The sequence below is a fragment of the Pseudochaenichthys georgianus genome, chromosome 4 (genome assembly GCF_902827115.2).
Source record: "Pseudochaenichthys georgianus chromosome 4, fPseGeo1.2, whole genome shotgun sequence".
Lineage (NCBI taxonomy): Eukaryota > Metazoa > Chordata > Actinopteri > Perciformes > Channichthyidae > Pseudochaenichthys > Pseudochaenichthys georgianus.
In genome coordinates, this window is record NC_047506.1 from 23,950,398 (window position 1) to 23,970,652 (window position 20,255).

Below are 20,255 nucleotides of genomic sequence, written 5' to 3' on the forward strand. Positions count from 1 at the left end.
GCCGTACAAGGAGCCCCCGAGCCAAACAGCTGCAACCAACACGTTGCAAAAGTCTCAATAGTAAACTGTGCCGCCGAAACATAATTTCAGCCAATCAGCGCCGTCAAATATTTTGGTCACGAGGGCGCTCACGTTGGCGCCCACGTTGGCGCCCACGTTGCTTACGTGCGTTGACGTGAGTTGTTTTTTAGACTCGTGAGTGACCAAGGTGACGCAGTAGTTGGATGAGAATGGCTTCGTGTGCAGGTGGAGTCGCCGGACCTCAGTCCGCACCCAATTCCGTGCAAGAGCTACTCTTCAATCCTTTCGAAAGGAGAAGTTTGGGAGATAAACTGTTGCTTAAAGACCTTGGACCGGACCAACCCGATTTGTATATATCGCAGCAAGCTCGTGAAAAAGACACAACGTATCAACGAGGCTTCTCACGTAGCTGGTACACCAGAAAGGCATGGCTAGCTGGATGCAAACAGGTAAATGCTGTCTTTTGTTTCCCATGCTTGCTCTTCAAACAGCCGGGGACAGATACGATCTGTTCAGAAACTAGACAAAAGTTAAACAAGTACAAACCACAGACTGTCTGTGTCATGGAGAATACAGTCGCTGGTTTATTTATGTCTGTATAGGCCGTTGTTGTGAGTGTGGACGGTCGGAGCATAACGTTAGCTTAGCCAAGCTCCATTTAGAAAACACGCATTTTAAAAGGGTTTTTCGCCTGCCGTCTATCTGAAGACTTGTCAAAGCGTTAATTCATGGTTTTTACTAACCGGTATCAGTATGTTGTTAATTCGGCATCATTTTGAAACGTGTATTACAATTAAATCACGGTAAAATATGTTCATCTTGATGTAGTTGTAGCCCCCTTGCCAGCGGTTCTCTCTCTAGGTTAGCATACTCAGCCCGACTCAGCCTGGTTGTTCCTGGCCCTAGAACCACGATTTTATGGGGCCAGAAAAACTGTGAATTAGGACCCGCTAGCCGGTACTAGGCCAAGTGGAAACGCAACCAAAAACGGGCGCCGCACGGCTCGGCACGCTTAAAGCGAGCTCCGCGCTGCACTGGAAACGCGCCATTACATCACAAGAAGTCCTAATTTAAGGGGTAATTTCTCCCAAAAAAAAATGTTTTACTCACTATATCAACAGCCCCACCAAAAATATTTTCCACCAGCCGCCACTGCTAATACCAAGGCAAGCCAAGGCAAGGCAAGTTTATTTATATAGCACTTTTCAACACAAGGCAATTCAAAGTGCTTTACAAAAAAATGAAAGACATTAAGCATTAAAAAAGAAAAGCTAATAAAATAAACATTAAGGAAAAATACATGGATAAAAGTAACGTAGTAAAATAAGTCTTGCATCAAAAAGTCCCTGACATTTCTTTCTTAAGTAGGGGGAAGAATAACACATCGTCCCAGCATAAACACTACGGATATCACATAAGGTGTATAAACAAAAAGAAAGATGTGTAGTTGTTTTTCTCGGTTCTTGTGTTTTTCTCGGTTCTTGTGTTTTTCTCAGTTCTTGTGTTGTTTTTCTGGGGAATTGTTCCTACAGGAAAAGGTCATTCAGGTAGCAGAAAGCTGTGTAATCCAGAAATTCTGACAGATAGGAAACGTGAAGAGGATTTTTATCAGTGCCAGAAAAGGCTAAGCATTGATGACTGCCATCATCAGTATATCATTGATATTTTGAAATCACTCCGTAGGTGCTGGACAATTTTCCCTGCAACTCTATGGTCCAAACCTTATGTCTTTTACATGAAACTAAAAACAAGTATCCAGACTTCGAGCTGATCCTAACTACCTGTCTACATGAGTGACACACAGCACTTACTGTTGGACCAGGAGCCCCAGAGGGTCCCTAAGGTAGGAAGAAAGAAGACAAGATGAGTGACACAGTGAAAAATGAGCCCAATGTGGTTGGTGTCAGATCACATTCTGTTAAAACATGTCTTTTACACAATGTAAGAGATAATGTACCACGAGATGAACCTTAGTGCTTTATAATTAGACATGTATAGAGTATGTGAACTGTCGTAGAAAGCTGAAAAGTGGTAGTAAGGTTAACTTACACTAGGTCCTGGACCTCCCTGTGGTCCTTGTGGCCCCTGAAAATGTGAGAAAGAAAATGAGTGTTAACATGATGTAATAATGATAATGTATTCAGTTTATCCTGTTGGCTCTGTTGACCTGTGAAAACACCTTGCATTTATACCACATTAGCATGTGAGAGCTTTCAAATGTATTTGTATCGGATGTTGAAAGTGTAAACACACAGAGCAGAATGGAACCTAATTAACTTCTGGGAATGATGATTCATTTTCTCCTTTGACCATGTGTCTATCCAGAATGAAAAAAATGGAAGTCCTCCAAAATGCATTGGTGCATTTTTCAATTAGTAATGGTGGGGGCATTTTATGAAACAGGCGGTTTCTGGTAATTCATATCCATTAATGTGAGAGCATGAACATGTGCAACATCATCAGTTTTTGAGAAAAGGCTAGAATGAAGGGGCCATTGTTTCCACAGTCTGTTGCTGTGTGATAGTGTACAGGGATTTAGGCTAAACCGAACATCTTACTACAGTTTACATTACAGAGTGGGAACAGGGATATAGGAGTGACTATGTGGATTGCACTGTGGTTAGCCATGCTAATATTTTGACAAGGCATTTCCTCAACAGTGTTTACACAAGAGGGTCTGAGAGTTCTCTAAGGCCCCACAGCGAGACTGAACACAGCTACTTTTATGTTGACCTAAGAATACAGATCTGCAGTCACTTAAGGACAGTCACATAAACACAACAACAGATGAACCCCAGCTAGCTTTCGTGCATCTTAAAACACAGCCTTTGTCATGTACAGTTGGTATTTTATACACCCTCAATCTGCTGCGAAGATGCGTCATGATAACCGGCCCAGTGAATTTTTCTCAGTCTGACTCAAAGTAGAATCATGATGTAATTACACGGAATATAAGCATAGTGTATAATCACACATTGAAAACCATTATCATATAATCAGTCTGACAGACTTTTTTAAGGTTTGGTTATGGTCTGAAACAGATCTTACCATTTCGCCACTGTTTCCTTTTGGACCCCTTGGCCCCTACGGAAGAAATATACATAACGACATTAACATTTACTCAGTAGCATTGTGTCCAAAACGGTTCTCATAAACTTGAATAAGCACATGGTAAAACATCTCTGACTTCTATAGTTTCAAAATCATTCTCAGTTTTTACTGAATTTGCTGACCATTGCCTTGCAACACACACACACACACACACACACACACACACACACACACACACACACACACACACACACACACACACACACACACACACACACACACACACACACACACACACACACACACACACACACACACACACACACACACACACACACACACACACACACACACAAAAACAAGCAACACAAAACGTACAGGTTTTCCCATTGGGCCGATCATTCCTTCAGGGCCGACGGGTCCAGTGAATCCCTGACACAAACAAGAGGGTTGAGAATCTCAATTGATACTTCACAACCATGAGACTGCTTGTAAAAGTGTTTGCAATGTATCGTTTCCCACAAGACTATGTGGTGTCCTAAGTGATCGCAACAGAACGTTTGTGGACAGAGAAGTTAAAGAGATCTGAAAGTGTATTTTAGATTCTTGTATTTTTTTAATTTTATTTTTCCCATTACAAATGTTTCCCATTACAGCGGTTTTAACCCAAGTGGTACAGAAAACACTTTTCTTTTTATATCAAAACTTACCACAGTGCCCATTGGGCCTTTGGGGCCAGGGAAGCCTCTGAATCCCAGATCCCCATGCGGCCCCTGTTGGAAGAAAAAAGTGAATTGCGGTGAAATTGTCATCTTATAAACGTTATGTTTTATCATGTTGTATATGATAACATTCTTACCATTGGCCCTGGAAAGCCCTGTAGACCAATCAATCCCAGATCTCCAGATTCCCCCTGCAAGCAGAAAAGACAATTATATCATAGCAACAGAGGAGCTTTGCCTTCTACACACAGTCATTGTGTATGCGTTTTGTACCATAATCACAGTATGTGCAAAATTCCCTTGCCATGACTTGCAGTGTTTACCTGTAATATATTATGAACATTTTAAACTCAATACGTTAGTAACAATACTGTTAATGAACAATGTCATTGTCTTTGAATACTTCTATAAATCTCATATAGTCTACATTTTTACTAAACTTCTACTACTATTGAACATTCTGAACAGCAGTTTTGAGCCATTCACCTACTGCTCCAAAGGACTGGGGCACACACACAAGGGTTTATGTCTGATACTACAGTAGCCTCAGCCCAAACACACACCCCTCTGTGGGGTTTGATGTCTGTACCCTATTCTGTGTATGAGCACTGTCTGAGGTCCAGGGTGGCAGACACTATGTTTGTACAGTCAGTCATCCATATCCTCGACAGCACTGCTTTCGGGCCAGCAACTTCATCGAGAAACTCTATTCAGTGAAAAGTGTAAAGCGATCGGACCCAAGGGACTGAGTCTGCTCTCTGTTTCATGAGCATCAACGGAGAAATCTATTGAGGGTGGGGAGGGCAGGGGATCCAATGTTGTTTCTTTTCTCTTCATTTTTGAGGAGTTACATAACAAAAGTGGAGCACCTCTCTTTCAGGTCTCTGGAGGGTGAGGATCTTACACAAGTTGGGCTCACCACTCGGAATGTTTCCATTCCTGGTCTCACCCGGATAAGTTGTTTCTGCACTCTGCGGAAAAGAGTCACGCACAAAGGCAACCTAACCCCCTGAAGCTATATTTAGAGAGCTAGAACGTAGAGTATATAAGCTTATAAAACCCAAGGGATGGTATCAATTTAACACAAGGAATGTAGTAACCTGTGTGAAAGACCTGCTGTTTTGTGAAACATTAAAAGTGAAATGTATCAATCTGATATCACGGGTAGAACGAGGAACAGGTTTCACATAAGACATTCACACCGAAAGGATACTTTTTCACAGTTTTAGTGTAAATACCGTAGTTAACTTCTACTTGAATATTTTAATTTTGCTTAATGACAGTTTAGTTAATTATGCATACTGTATGTAAATGCTCATTATAAATCTAAACCTCAATTGTGTGCCTTTAAAAAAAAAACTTGCCACAATATTGATTACACTATACTTGTTATTCAATAACTCCAAGCTATTTTGGGTTGTTTTTTTGGCTTAAATACGTAATGCTTGTACTGTATATACTCACTGGTTGTCCTTTGGGTCCTAGGTCACCTGTCCTGCCCTGGTCCCCTGAAGACCCCTCCATGCCTTTGATTCCCGCTGCTCCCCGATCCCCCAGCAGTCCAAGTTCTCCCTGAACCAACGAAGAGCATGAATTTAAAAAATAGTTTACACAACCAGATTTCTTTACAATTATGTTAATATTTATAATTTGTTCACCTTCTGTCCAGGGGGTCCTCTTTCTCCAGGTAGACCAGGAAGTCCAATCTCTCCCCTGGGACCTGGACGTCCAGCAGGTCCCTCTTGTCCATCCACATTTTTCAGACCCTGGATGCATACCGAAGTTGGTGTCAATTAAATATTATCTTTGTAGAATTCAGAGTTTAATTTACTATTTTTTTTTAAAATATCGTATTTAGATATTCTAAAATCTGCATTGTTTAGATCCATGTTTACAGCTAGCGTTCCAATCTTCCTGGTCCTTATGGCTTAGTTTCTCAGTACAGCAGCAGAATAACACAAAACCATCAGCATTGTGTGTTTGAGTGACTCTGTACACAAGATACAAGCAAAAAAGCTGTCACTGTGGTCCTGCCTGACTCTCATCATACTACTTCCCTGATGGCTCCCACAGGATTGTTGACATCCTCGTGGATTCATCTTCTTATTATAGACACATGCATTTCCAAACATTTGGTCTACCTAAGTTGTAAATGTATTATCTCTTCGATTTACACACGGCATCTATTGCACGTCTGTCCGTCCTGGGAGAGGGATCCCTCCTCTGTTGCTCTCCCTGAGGTTTCTCCCATGTTCCCCTTTAAACTGTGGGTTTTCTCAGGAAGTGTTTCCTTGTACGATGTGAGGGTCTAAGGACAGAGGGTGTCGTATTGTCATACTGATATTCTGTACAAACTGTGAAGACCACTGAGACAAATGTAACATTTGTGATATTGGGCTATATAAATAAACATTGATTGATTGATTGATTGATTGATTGATTGATTGATTGATTGATTGATTGATTGATTGATTGAAAAGCATTGCACTAATCAACATATTGCTCCATAGTTTTGATACCTTAAAAGTTCAACGGTCAATGTCTTGCCAAGACTCATGAATGTGGTTAACAAAACAACCAACACAGAAATATACGAGGAGGACAAGCACTCAAACGTTGCTCCTAAAGATGGGGGGATGAAGCAGGGGAAGAAAGGTATCTCCCTGAATCCTGAACAGTGAAACCAACTGAAACTTCCTCTGGTCCTTCAGTGGAACCAACTATAGGACCAGAAAACATCAACAGGCTCTTAAACCTAATCTCCCCATCTTAAACAGCTTGCCTTACACCCTACTTTTTGAGGTTGGAGCTTAAATACACCAACAGGGAAAAGTTATACATATTTAGTGAAAGGTCAAACAAAGGCTAAAAGAAAAGTGGACAAAGCTGTGTTATATATAATAAAAAAATGGAATTAAATTATGTTCAATGTTTATTTAAATATATTCAAACTAATTCTAAACGGATCGTACAGTCATAGCTATAAACCGTGGTGCTGAAGTCTGCTGGCCCGTCCTGGTTTACTTCTTGACATCGTGCTCCTTAAGTGTATCCATAAGACTGTCCGTCTGTCACTGAGTGCTCTCTCACACCTCAGAGCTCGGTGGTTTCCTGCTCCATCAGCAGAGTGCTGAGGCACAAGGGAGCGAGTGATATTAGAATAACAGATTGAGTGAGTCGTTGCCTCACAAGTGGTGTGGCTTCTGTTCCTCCATCACTGTTAGGAGAGCAGATACTTCAGGAACCAGGTTTACTGGGTGAAGTCCAAACCTGCAGGTGCTGGAAAGCTCTTGCATAAGTAAAATCAGACACATCAAAATCTATTTGTAATTGACAACACTCACTGACCAAGCAGTTCAGGCGTTCTTAATCCTCTTCATGCGCGCTAAACATGTGAGACTGTGTTGTTGAGGCTTGTTGATACAAATCAGTGACCATCAGAGTTTCCTGATGAAATCACACGTACATGAATCTTCTACTAAATGGCTATCCCAAAAGAGACTCCAGCACCTGACCTGCTCATTACAGGTTGTCCTGTACTGCATTAATTTCTTGTTGCTCACTGTGAACATGCATCCAGCTGGAAATGTGAATAGAAAAAAAACATTCAGCAGATAGTGAGGAAAGAAAAGAACAAAATGGTTATAATGACTAACAACAACAAAGAGGATTCTGCTGAGACTCTGCAGCCTGCCAGCAGCAGGAAGGAAGGAAAGCCTTATTGCAGTATCTTTCTCACTATGGAAATACGTATTGTTAAAATGAAAGCAAAGGATCCAGTGGACCTCTCCTGCTGTGACAGCCTCCACAGAGCAGTGGAGAATAAACTCATGTAGTGAATAGAAGCAAGATGAGCATGCATCAACAGCTTTGTATATTCTCCTGTTTCAGCCCACAAGTCTGCTATAGAGATTTGGCCCAGAGTGAAGGGAAGGAAAAGTCCTCTTAGATGAAATACAATGAAATCATCTGACTCCTTCTGCGACTTACATCAATGTTACTGAGCAAGATGTTTTGATAAATAGCAATATAAAACCGGGTTCTTGTGTACATGAGTTTTAGTCCAATAGTCAGCTTCATCATTTTGAAAAGAAAAAGAGAAGCCATTCATTTAATCATGACTGTCTTTATGACTCACTTAACTGACTATATAAATGCTCCCATCGATTACCTTTCGTCCTTTTTTTCCTGGAAATCCTGGTAGGCCAGTCAGTCCTGGGGGACCATCCGACCCTGGGTAACCCATCATTCCTGTGAGTCCAGGTAAACCGATTGGCCCCTGGAAATTATACAAAACAGTAACAATGTGTTACTGTCTCAGACAATGCTTCCAGGTTTTAACACCCTAATTCTCTCTCTAAAATCACCACTGTGGATAAAGAGATGAATTGCAGCAGACTTCAGCCAAAGGTTTTCTGCCAGGACTAAATTAAAGATCCATAACGCCCATTCATCATATTAACTTCGAGAACAGCAAGGCATTTAAGTTACATAATAATTTTCTCTTCATTGCTTTCTCTGTCCTCTTTATATGCAGTAGTGGTAACCAATTTGTAAACATGCAATACGTTGGTGATGCTGTTCCCATATGCCAAGCTGCATTATCATTATCAAAAAGCTCAAACAGTTGATAGTGCTTTTGATTGTTATGCTGCTGTCTCTCTCTGAACCATGCATTTGGTTGAGGTGATGTGCCACTCACTTCCATGCCAGGAGTTCCAGTCAGCCCTCTTGCTCCAATTTTTCCAGCCAAGCCCTGGATTAAACACACACATTAAGAATGAACCATAAATGGGGATTCACAAAACACAGTTATGTACATCACTCGCCTCATGTGTCTTGTGTAGAACTGTTTCTGTACTTTCCTAATAATAATATATTGCTACTCTTGGTAAGCTGAGTTTATTGTTTCGCCCTTACTAAAAGTGGCAGTAGAAACATGCTGATGCTGAAGCCGTCTGTCATTTTTGCAGGGAAGTAACCACATTTAAAAATGAACTTTTATGTATGTCATTTCATTTCATTTTAAACCTTTATTTATTCAGATTGGTCCCATTGAGATCATAGATCTCTTTTTCAAGGGAGACCTGCAGTATGTAATATATGTCTTTCCTGCTATGGGGATTTACAGGGACTCACCGGGGCTCCTATCTCTCCTTTTGGACCTGCTTCTCCAGGGATGCCTGGGGACCCCTGAACAAAGACAAACACACAAACAAACAATAATATTTATAAATATATAAATCCATACTCAAAAGTGTCTACAAAATAACCTGTTGAAATAATGATGGTAAAATGATTCTATATATTTTCGAAACATTAGAAACTTTTCAAATGCAATGAATAGAATAAACATTTTTGATCTATCCTTTACTTCCCTTTGCTTTTCATAGTTTATACGCTTCACTTTGTGTACAATCCACTGGTATGGTGATTCAAATGGATGTACCAAAAATATTAAAGAGCGTATACAGTACTATTATGATATACTACAGATACTACAATAGAGAAATGTAATGACTTACCGGAGGGCCTTGTGGTCCAACAGCCCCACGAAGCCCAGTGGTACCAACATGGCCCTGGAAAACATTAAAAAAATATATAACTATATTTTTCAATCTGATTCTAAATCTTGATGAGTTCTGAGGTTACCATCATTTACTAAAGCCCGTAACACTGTCCCGAAATTGACACCCGATAAAGGAAATGTTCAAATTCGGCTCTAATTGTAACAACATCGGGCCATTCGTGAGGGCATCTTAAGCCATCGTATGACCGCCGGTGGAGTTTCTCAGGCTCCGGCAGCAACTTCGTGAGCGGCATTCATTTCATTTCATTTCAAACCTTTATTTATCCAGATTGGTCCCATTGAGATCATAGATCTCTTTTTCAACAACTTCGTAAGGCACTCGTGAGGGCATCTTGTCAAATCGTGTCATCTTCGTGTTATCATCGGTGCCATCGGGCATTCGCCCTCACTCTGATCGGGGCGAATGCCCAATAGCACTGATGATAACAAGATGCCCTCACGATGGCCTTACGAAGGGCAAAATTGACACACAAATTCAACACGAAAATGAGCCTTCGCAAGGTCCTTCGGCAATATTTTGATATGCCAAACATTTTGCCTCCGCTCACGAAGTTGCTGCCGGAGCCTGAGAAACTCCACCAGCGATCATACGATGGCTTAAGATGCCCTCACGAATGGCCCGATGTTGCTACGATCACAGCCGAATTTGAACATTTCTTCTATCGTGTGTCCATCAGGTTGTTTTATTGCACAACAAAATCATGTAACCATATTATGTAAATAACCCAATTTGTGTTCTGTGAAACTGAAAAGGATATAATATATTATTTTGAAGGCGAGTTGACAGGAAGTTTTGTTGCTATGGAAACAACATTACGGAGAAAACTTAATATCTTCTACATATAAAGACGGATAAAGTAAAGAACAAAGTCTGAAGATATCAGTACAGTATCATAGTACTTTAACATAATTGTTTTTGGTACTTTCGTTGCAGTTGTATGTCTTAAATGTAATGTAAATGTTGCCTTCGTGTGTGGTTCAGGGCCATCTTCGTGCGAAATTCACAATTCCATATTCGTGTGTCCATCGGGTGTCAATTTCGGGACAGTGTGACGCGGGCTTACAGGAATATATCAGAGGACTGCACTCAGAACAGTTACACTGAAATTAGACCAAATATTCAGGGTTTCAGCAAGAAAATCTGTGCCTCCGGGGTTAGCGACTGTTGCTAAATTCGCTAAATTCTGCAAATGCTAGCTAGCCGTGCTGGGAGCTCAGATAAGTGGGGAAGTTAGGGTTTACACTGTGGGCAAAGGTCAAGGTCACCTCTGAGAGGAAAAGGTTTTCAGGTAGGGTTTCATTATGTAGCTTTAATGAGTCTTAGAAACAATTCATTGAAAGTACCACTTTCATCTAGCATAGAAGTAAGATACTTAAATAAAATATTATGGAAATGTTTTCAAATGTTTTGATTATACCAATTTAAAAAAGGACGACTGGAGGCAACATTTAGGCTTAGAAACCAGTAGGGAAAAGAATAACAATGATAATGCATCAAAACTATTGACTGTAACCGTCAGCAAAATTAAACAATGTTTGTGTTTAAAATGCGTCATGTACAGACCACATTTGTAGATCCATTCACAGACTAATGAAAACACCAACCTTTCAAAATAACGTATGTTCCTCAGAGGCATCAAGTGACAAAAAGACAGACTTCATGCAACATTATTTCTGGAATTGTGGTTATCCTCTTCAACATGTATTGTGTATGCTCACTGTACCTGAGCGGTGTGGTAATGAATGGAGCCAAAAGAGTATGAACAACAATCTGTGTTATATGTTTAATGGTTTTTTAATGGTTTTGTATACCTGATATCCTTCATCCCCAGGCTCTCCACGCTCCCCTCGTTCTCCTGGGGGCCCCTGTGTAGACACAGATGCTCACACATGAACACACATACTGTACATGCATACCTTCATTTATACCCACAAAGCGTCAATTGAGCTGGCCAACTACTTATAGACAGTCACCTCTCAGCATATTGTATAGATGTGACCTGTGCAACGGATCTTAACTGGAGTCAAATGGAAATGCGCAATGTCACCCTGATCCTTACTTCCAGCCAATTTTGGTTGGGGCTGCAGCAAGACACAGACTGCCATTGTGTTGCTCTAGCTATGTACACTAATACTGTGCCAACTTGATAATCCAATACTACTCATATGGTAGGTTGCTATCTATACCTTCGAGTAACCCTGACAGTTAATGCCATATGGGCCTGTGTTAGTGGCCTAGTCAAGTGCTGATAAATGTGTCTCAGCATGCATGAGAGTCATGGTATAACTTTGGGCTTTCCCGCTGGTGCTAAGACTCTTTGATCAGTCCTGATCCTCTTTTGGTATTAGTCTAAGAACAGCTTTGTTTTCTCTTCTATAAAATCCTTTGGGGTAAACTAAGGTGAGTCATGGCCATCATCAAACTAGATAAACAAACAACAAATGGACAGAAATTAAGCCATTTTCAGTTTTTACATTAGAACATTTGTATTCAGTGTGATTTTCATTATGAGCAAATATTGGAACACAAACCCAGCTAGGCAAACTGTGGCCAAACATTTTCAGCTTGTTCATACTAATGAGCAAAGAAGATCCTTGCCACACAGGTTGGTAATCTGGGTCCATATGCAGGTTTAACAACAGAAAGACTTATTCATTATGGTCAATCTGGTGGGACAAAAATGTGTGTACTCGGCGTAAAACTCAGAAGATTAACTCTTACATTCAGTGTCAATTAAATGGCTTGGAATAAACATAGTTTGTGTTATGGATCAGAAAGGAGAGTTTAAAGGAAAGCAAGACCTACTGGTTCACCTAAGGGCCCTGGCAGTCCTGGGGTCCTATTGTCCTCCCCTGGATAACCCTGGAATGTAGCAAAATCACAATCACACATGCAGACATAATACATTTTGCAACCTGACAGTGTGTTGAAGTACAATAACACAAAAGGCCTCAATCACTGAAATAATTCAATTTCAAACACTAGTTTGAGTGTTATATTACCTTTTCACCTTTAGGCCCGGGTGGTCCAATGGGCCCAGACTTGCCAGGGTGACCCTGAAAAAAATGAACGCAGATTATAGTAGCCCACAAAGCTGCCAAACTCTTTCTGGCTACAGCATGTTTCTAGGAGAAACATGAGCTTTGCTGTCAACATATTAATCAGAACTGTTTAATGTAAAGAACACTCTTTGAAGAGCAGCTCTATCAGTCACTGAAGGATTTGGGCTTTGACACACACTCAGAAATCACACAGCAACCTGAGTCAAAGGGGTCTGAGAGCCTCCGCACGCAACCAAACACCTCTACACACACAAAAAGACACTTGAGGTGCCCCGCTCAAGTAATGCAATCTAAAGCCACTGATGTTAGCATTGAAGAAGGTGTGGAGTTGCTAGAGTTGTCCGTTAAATTCAACCTCTGCTCTTTTATCTTGCCAATATTTGGGTATTTCTTTCCTGGTATTCCAATGAATCAGTTAAGAGTTATAGGAAATATAAGAATAGCAGGCATGATGTTTACTTCACAAGACTCAAACCAGGATGTCTCGAGCACATGTTTGGTTCACAGCGCACGGCTCCCAGGGGAGGCGAGTATGATTGAACCCCCTTTGTTGAGTTGACATCTGTATCTTAAGTGTATCTTAAGCATGTTTTTAAGTAGGCTTACGTTTAATGTATATCCTCAAACAGCTGTACTTTAATAGCTTTTTCTAGATTGGAGAGGAATCCTGGATTTTGTATACAATGTAGATAATTTTGTATTCCTCTTCTGTGACATGTAAATGTAAACATGGTGGGATTTGCTGAGCCTAGACTACAGATCACTCAGGGTTTACTATGCTGATGGGAGATACTCACTGTGTATCCTGCCAGTCCTGGTTGCCCTTCTACCCCCATGGCTCCAGGCTGACCCTGGAAGCAATGCAGAAAATGTCCTTACAATAAGACCGTAAATCCATTTGTTCTGCTTTTTTGTGTTGCTGCGTCAGCTAAATACAACATTGGCCTTAAACAGATACAAAGGCTATTAGTGCATGACATTAGTCCACAGACAAGTTTGTTTGTTTCAAATCTCATTCCCTACGATGTAACACCAGTACTCACACACAGAATGCCAGTTTGCAGGCCATCAAACAGTAGCACTCTTTTTTTTTAATAATAAAAAACTATTAACGATACTTTGACTTTATTATTTGACCGCAAAAAAAGGATGAATACATGAGACAGGAAGAATGGAACTAACTGGTGTGCCTCGAGTTCCCCGAGCCCCTTTCAGCCCCGGCTCGCCTTGCTGGCCGATGTCTCCCCGAGAGCCAGTCTCACCGACAAGACCCAGAGGACCTCTCTCTCCCTGGAAATAGACAGATTGACATTTGGGGGTGAGAAACAGCACACTTAATTGTGGGTGAAAAAAGTAGTGGTCCTTACCTTCTTTCCGTGACGCCCTCTGTTCCCTGGGGGCCCCAGTTTTCCCTCGGGCCCCTTGAGCAGGAGAAACATGAAATGATTATCATAAACCTGACAATCCATTCTATAATCAGAGGCATTGATAACGGCACATGATTTATAAACACCCACCTGTAGATTCTGATACTACATTATTTTTTAAAAAGACATTATGAGTGGACAACTTTCTACAGAGGTGAATAGCTTCACAATAACATTAAAAATGACTATAAGGTTTGTCAGCTTACACATTTATAAACTGTGCAATACTGCTTTCTCTAAGCTGTTTATATGTGTGCTCAGAAGGGGTCTAATCTCTGTGACCTTTACGCCCCTAAAGACCTTTAGATAGGATCTGTATTTCAAACAAAAAGGTGAGTTTGACTGACCATTATCACACAATGCTGAAACCACAATCTAAGACATTGTATTTTTTGTAGCAAAAAGGCTTTGTTGAAGAGAAGGCTGACCCCTACTGGGATAAAGAAGGCACTATTTGGTTCAAAGCACTTTAGTCATCTGCTTTGTCGGTCGGGGGGGTCTTAACTCTTAAGATGTGATTTATCTTGCCATGACGCATCAGCTGTATGCTCATAATCCATCAATCTGTGTTTGGGTCTAACATAAAAAACACACTTCGTAACTAGAAGTACCCGTTCTGTGACTAACTGAAACTACCAGCTTTTTTCAGATATAGTTTATGCTTCAAAAAAGGGACATGAAATCATACATATCATTGTTAAAGCAAGTCTGTCTCTTTTGAGTCAAACTGAATGATAATACAGACAGCAGTTCTATTAATTAAGCCGCTCCCCCAGAGGAGCTGTATGGAAACATAAAATAAACGTACACGAAAGCCCTGTTTCCCAGGCCCTCCGGGTGGTCCTATGGGTCCAGGGTCTCCTTCTATTCCTTTTTCTCCTGGCTCTCCAATTGGCCCAGTCTCCCCAGGCTCACCCTGAAGGTGTAATTGTCACCAAAAGCGAGAGGTAGAGCAGGGGAAACTGAGTTAAAGACAGTTCAGTTATCATTTAGAAGGTTTAATAATATGAGGTTGATGGGTCAGACCATGCCTTACAGAAAGAAACACTTGAAAACATGGGAAGTGCATTTGTTTTTCTTTTTGATGACCTGAAGAAGGCATACTTTACTGAAAACTCCCATTACTCCTAAAAAGGAGTGAAGTAAATGTATGAAAAAAAGGTCTTGCCAATCCTACCTTGGGTCCGTCTTTTCCTTGAGGGCCGTCTTCACCAGTGGGACCAGAAAGACCCTAAAAAAGAAAATCCCATTTATACTAAACCAAAAAAATTGATATCTCAACTGTGAGAACTGTTACTTTGTTATTTCCTCTGCGATGGTGAGTTCTATTTAGTAAAAGGGACACTGTTTATGCAAAAAAGAACTGTTGCTTACGTGTTGCTTGCGTGTTAGCATCTCAAATCCAGGACAAATTCAAGTAGTAATAACAGCTAGTAATAAAGGCTAACTTGAGGAAATACATTTTCATTTTTTGTGTAAACCAACCTATTACAGATTGAGACTACAAAGTGCACAAGTATAGAGCAGGGATAACTTTCAATATCATCAATTTATGCAACTGTCAAAGTAATAATGGGGGATCATGTAAGAGTGTCAGAGTAACTTTACACCAGTCTTTCACTGCCCTCTGTGGTGGAAAGTTACAAGGCAGCTTTATATCTACTCACAGCTAATATTACTGATGGGCAATAAAATAAGTAATAAGATCATATAAAAATAATATGTCTAATAAGACACATTTGGTTGAACATGTCAAATTGATGGGAACCATTTATGACCTCGGCCATAGCAGTTATATTTCGGTATTGTTGAGTTTATTTGTCTCTCTGTCAGCAGGGTAACAGAAAAACTACGGACTTGTTTTTCAAAACTTGGTGGAAGGGTTTAACATGGGCTAAGGAGGAACATTACAATTTGAAACATCACCAAATCAAGGGGAAGATACACTAACTATTTCACACTTTTCTCAACATTGCAAGATAAGGCATTTGACCTTGGTGGAGGTCTGTGCTCTCTGTGAGCCCTCCAAGTATGTGATGCAAAAGAAAATAGCAAGGACACCTTGTCTGTCCGAGCTACTCCGTTAAAGAACGTTGAATCTAATTATTTTTTCAGAACAGTAAGACGAGACTCAGGAAGTCAAAGTGCTATATACAGTATATATATAAAGGCCATCAGACAAAAACAATCATTGCTCTCTTTGAGCCTGGGTTTACACATCTCCCTGAAAATGAGGGTGAATAAATATACTGCTGGGTTAAATGTACCCAAACACAAAGAAGGAAAGGATTAGTGGGTTGTTTGCAGTAACTCACTCTCAATCCCTCCGGCCCCTGCTCCCCTTCAGCTCCTGGAGGTCCGGCATCACCCTGCAGGAACACAAAACACAACACAGGGCTGTCAAAACACATATGTGCCGTCCTAGACTTTCACATTGAGGTTCATTGATACCTGAAGCTTAGTCAAAGTCAGACTGTCAGTTAGCTGTTGTTTCACGCCAAAGTACAAATTGAGAGGTCAAGGTCACAGCTTTTCACATTGCTGCAGGGTGGTTGGGACTGAGGCTCAACATGACAAATGTTGTGGTGGGAGGGGGGGTTGCAAAAAATACTGACCTTTGACCCCGGCTCTCCGATGGCACCCGGTTCCCCCTCTGCACCAGGCACACCCTACCAAGATGACAAACAAAAAGGCATGAGTCATGTTTCATTTGTTCTGTATACATTGGAACTACAGTATAATACCCAATATCATGGACAAATAATTGCAAAATGGTTAAGTACTTCAGGTCCTTGCTCTCCATCAGGTCCTTTCTCCCCAGGGGGTCCTTTGGGTCCCTGCAAAAAAGATTAACAATCATAAAATGCCTTGAGGGCACAATCCTAATGATAAAATCATACAGTAGATACAGTATATTTGAGAATTCCACACTAGTACATAATAATATACAACTCTAGCATATAATGGCTACGTTTATTAAAACAAGTACTGTAGTGCAAGGTTGAAAGTCTGCAGAATAGGAACATCTGAGAGTTCAGAATGAATGGAGTAAGACTGAAGACCAGCCAAAGGCAAGATGAGACGCATAACATAAACCAGGCCTCTGCTGTTTTTGGAACCTTCTAACCTAATAGATATTTGTATCTGATTGTTTGACATTCTTGGTGCTCTTGAGGGGTCGGCTAATTTCCAGGAATACAATTAAGTACTTGAAACCTAATCTCTAGGAGAAGCACAAGTTATGGTGTTTTAAATTGTGAGGAACTCAGAGAGAATATGTGAGGATCTACAGTGCTCCCTCCTTCTCTGTGTTTGTTGTTGTCTGTCTGTCTTCCTGGCTGGGCGTGGCTGACCTACATTCTGTTTCCCACCAACTCACCTCCGCTGCTGTTGTTCATCTCACTGATTGCCACTACTCACCTGCACCTGCTTAAAACCCTGGTTCCCATCCTCAGTCTTCGCCAGTTCTTCGTTTATTCATCAGTGGTAAACTATCGTCCAGGCCTACTAACATTTGTGATGCTCCTAGTGAGAGGATATTCCTGCCTAACCCTGCTTCTTTCCTGTTCCCAGATCCACACACACCTGCCGCTCTGCCTGCCACGCCCAGCCTCCCCCCGGTCTGTCCTGCTCCTTGTCTCCCTTCTCTGAGCTCTTTGTCTACACCTTGCCTGTGCCGTGGTCAAATAAAGCCTATTTGTTTACACTACTCCACTGTATCTGTCTAAGTGCTTGCATAGCAGGTTCTCATCTCCAGTCACTTCACGTGAAGCCTAACAGAATATTACAATAAACAGAGACAAATACAAATAACTTCTTAACATTGGTGATTCTTAAGTGTTGGTTAAATAATTCAGAGGCTGACAGATTGTTTCACTGGAAACGTTGCTAAGAATAATGGTGTATTACAAATTACAGACAAGGTCATCAGAATGTGTGGTTTGTTTGCAGATTCCTGAAATAACCACATTAATGTAACAGCATCACTTACTGGTTCTCCGTGGGGTCCCGTCTCCCCGGAGTTGCCTGGAATACCAGCTTTTCCCTGGAAACACACACAGTTATGAGCTCAGTGTAGTCTCAGTAATTAATTTGTGTATTCAAACAAAACAAGCATGAGAGTGCTTGGCTTTGGCTTCAGACCTTTTCTCGTCATTATCATCATTATAATTAGCAAGTTAACCACAGACAAGCTTACTACGCCTAATCTTTCTGCGTGTTGCCGGCAGACATGACACGGAAACTCCTTCATTCAACACAAACAGGTTGGCTTCCCTGCTTCATATTGTGTTGCCAAGTTATGACAAGACACCCTAAATTGAAACAGTGTTTGGTCCAACATTCGCAGAGACATTGACAGGCCTTTCATGTGGGAAGTTGTGAAAGCTGGTTGTTCTAAACACAAATAATGTGCCAAAGTTTGATTAGATAAAAATGCTTCCACCAGCAGCATCACCCATTAGCTGTAGAATACATTGGTTAACAACTTCTTGTGAAACATTAGAACCTGTTCCATGATAATATAAACTCATAAAACATTTGTTGCTGAGTCAATATGACTGAAAAGAAAAAGAAAATATCTCAAACGTCTCAGCTGTTTAAAAAAAAAAGTCTTATAAAGAGTGAAGCAGAATCAATTGAACAAAAAGGGAAAATAAAGAAGTGGAAAAACCTTAAACTGTTCTCACATCTCACATATTGTGTATTGAGCCAGCGAGAGTTTATTGTCAAAGAAAATAGTTATAAGTATTTTTTAGGAAAACAAGAAGATGTATGTAAAACGTATTCATGATTTAATTCAAAGAACATATGAGGAATAATGTACAGTATGATACATTGATGATAGAGGCAGATTTGATCAGACACAAGATGGCGCTGTGAGTCAAGAGGTGCCCTCTCTATTGTATCTGCATCAATCGCCTGAGGAAGTAGATATACATTATGTTTGTCCAATCAGTGAGGTTAATGGTCCTCCTCAGAAAATTCTGAGGATGGGGGGATTCATTTTAACATCAGCAGCATGTGATGATGAGGACGGGTCTCAACGAGCCCCAGGTATGTGTGGAAGTCCGTGTGGAAGTCCAGAAGGCTATATCTGAGTGTGAGACAACAGGTCTGCGCGTGTCTATGTCGGTCTCTGTTCCTCTGATAAGACTAATTACAAACAACCCTGAAGTGTCAAATGTTATTCCAATCCAAGTCAGGAAGTTATTTGTCAGTGGACAAATAAATAACAAAGATAAACGACTGAGTCCAACAACGATTACTCATGCAGGTGTTAGGGCTTTTTCTTCTAACTGGAAACCTTCCTTTGTAATTCCTGCCATAAATGGATGAAACAAACAGCTAAATGAGAAACATGTTTGAATATAATGACCATCCTTTAATAATTAGACAGTCCACTTGGATCTGCTTTTGAATGTGTTTTTGATTTGTTTTTGTTTACACATTTTTACCATCTGTGGAACATCAGTTATTTCATCCTTCTGCACTTCAAAAGCATATAAAACTACTATCCAGAACAAAACAAGAGTCTGCTGGCAAAATTCTGCTTTTATACTGCCAAAAGTCTGTCTGTTGTGTGGCACTAGAAACAGACATTATAATCAGTGTGTGTCCTACATAGTATTCCTAGCAGCTGAACATAACGTCTCCGCTGGGATAGTAAATAATAAATCAGTGGGATGAAATCATTGACCATTATGAGCTAGATACATTGGTGGGGACGTACAGGTCAGCGGGATAAATAACAATAAATGATGTATAGATGTCAAAAATATGTTTGTGGTAATTTGTCTGAACGGTTTAGCCATTACATAATGTGTCCACCACATTTAAACTCTACATTGTCCTGCTCCATACTGTACATATCATGGTCACAATTACTTCATTCAAAACCATAAAACCAATCATCCATTATGTGGAAAATTACTCATTATTTCTTAAATACACAGGCAGGAAATGCAGCCAAGTTTCATTGATTTGATTATTGATTAGTACTGCTGAACAAAACCTAATGCGTCAAGTCAAGTCTTGTTTTCTATATTGCCTAATATCACAAATAACACATTTGCCTGATGGGACTTTACGATCTGTACAGAATTAGACACCCTGTGTATTTTTCAAACCTCACTTGGATAAGTAAAAGCCCCCAAACCGCATTAACCTCTCCCGGGATGGAGAGAAGCACACCAACACACTAAAGTTGAATGTGGGTGAATACATGGACATATGTTTTGATTATGAGCCTGAAAACAGTGCTCGGTTTCTCCTTTTAACGATGACAATTTCCTCTTGGGTGACTTTATAGGTGCACACGCTTTAGACGGTATAATTATATATATTACAGGTGAAAGAGGATGTGGAAATGTTTTACAAGTG

The 20,255-nt window shown here is 40.6% G+C and overlaps 1 protein-coding gene across 1 annotated transcript in view; it reads right to left on the reverse strand.

The window, feature by feature from the left end:
- LOC117445899 (collagen alpha-1(XXIV) chain-like) overlaps nt 1-20,255 on the reverse strand; it is a 102,123-nt gene that overhangs the window by 3,198 nt on the left and 78,670 nt on the right. The window contains exons 32-55 of the mRNA XM_034081836.2: nt 17,866-17,919; nt 16,658-16,711; nt 16,490-16,543; nt 16,190-16,243; nt 15,052-15,105; nt 14,683-14,790; nt 13,815-13,868; nt 13,630-13,737; nt 13,245-13,298; nt 12,388-12,441; nt 12,191-12,247; nt 11,197-11,250; nt 9,320-9,373; nt 8,934-8,987; nt 8,497-8,550; nt 7,966-8,073; nt 5,453-5,560; nt 5,259-5,366; nt 3,932-3,985; nt 3,783-3,845; nt 3,451-3,504; nt 3,070-3,105; nt 2,071-2,106; nt 1,833-1,859 (exon numbers count right to left, since the gene is read on the reverse strand). Coding sequence (XP_033937727.1) covers nt 1,833-1,859; nt 2,071-2,106; nt 3,070-3,105; nt 3,451-3,504; nt 3,783-3,845; nt 3,932-3,985; nt 5,259-5,366; nt 5,453-5,560; nt 7,966-8,073; nt 8,497-8,550; nt 8,934-8,987; nt 9,320-9,373; nt 11,197-11,250; nt 12,191-12,247; nt 12,388-12,441; nt 13,245-13,298; nt 13,630-13,737; nt 13,815-13,868; nt 14,683-14,790; nt 15,052-15,105; nt 16,190-16,243; nt 16,490-16,543; nt 16,658-16,711; nt 17,866-17,919 — 1,515 coding nt within the window. The remainder of the gene's footprint in view (nt 1-1,832; nt 1,860-2,070; nt 2,107-3,069; nt 3,106-3,450; nt 3,505-3,782; nt 3,846-3,931; nt 3,986-5,258; nt 5,367-5,452; nt 5,561-7,965; nt 8,074-8,496; nt 8,551-8,933; nt 8,988-9,319; nt 9,374-11,196; nt 11,251-12,190; nt 12,248-12,387; nt 12,442-13,244; nt 13,299-13,629; nt 13,738-13,814; nt 13,869-14,682; nt 14,791-15,051; nt 15,106-16,189; nt 16,244-16,489; nt 16,544-16,657; nt 16,712-17,865; nt 17,920-20,255) is intronic.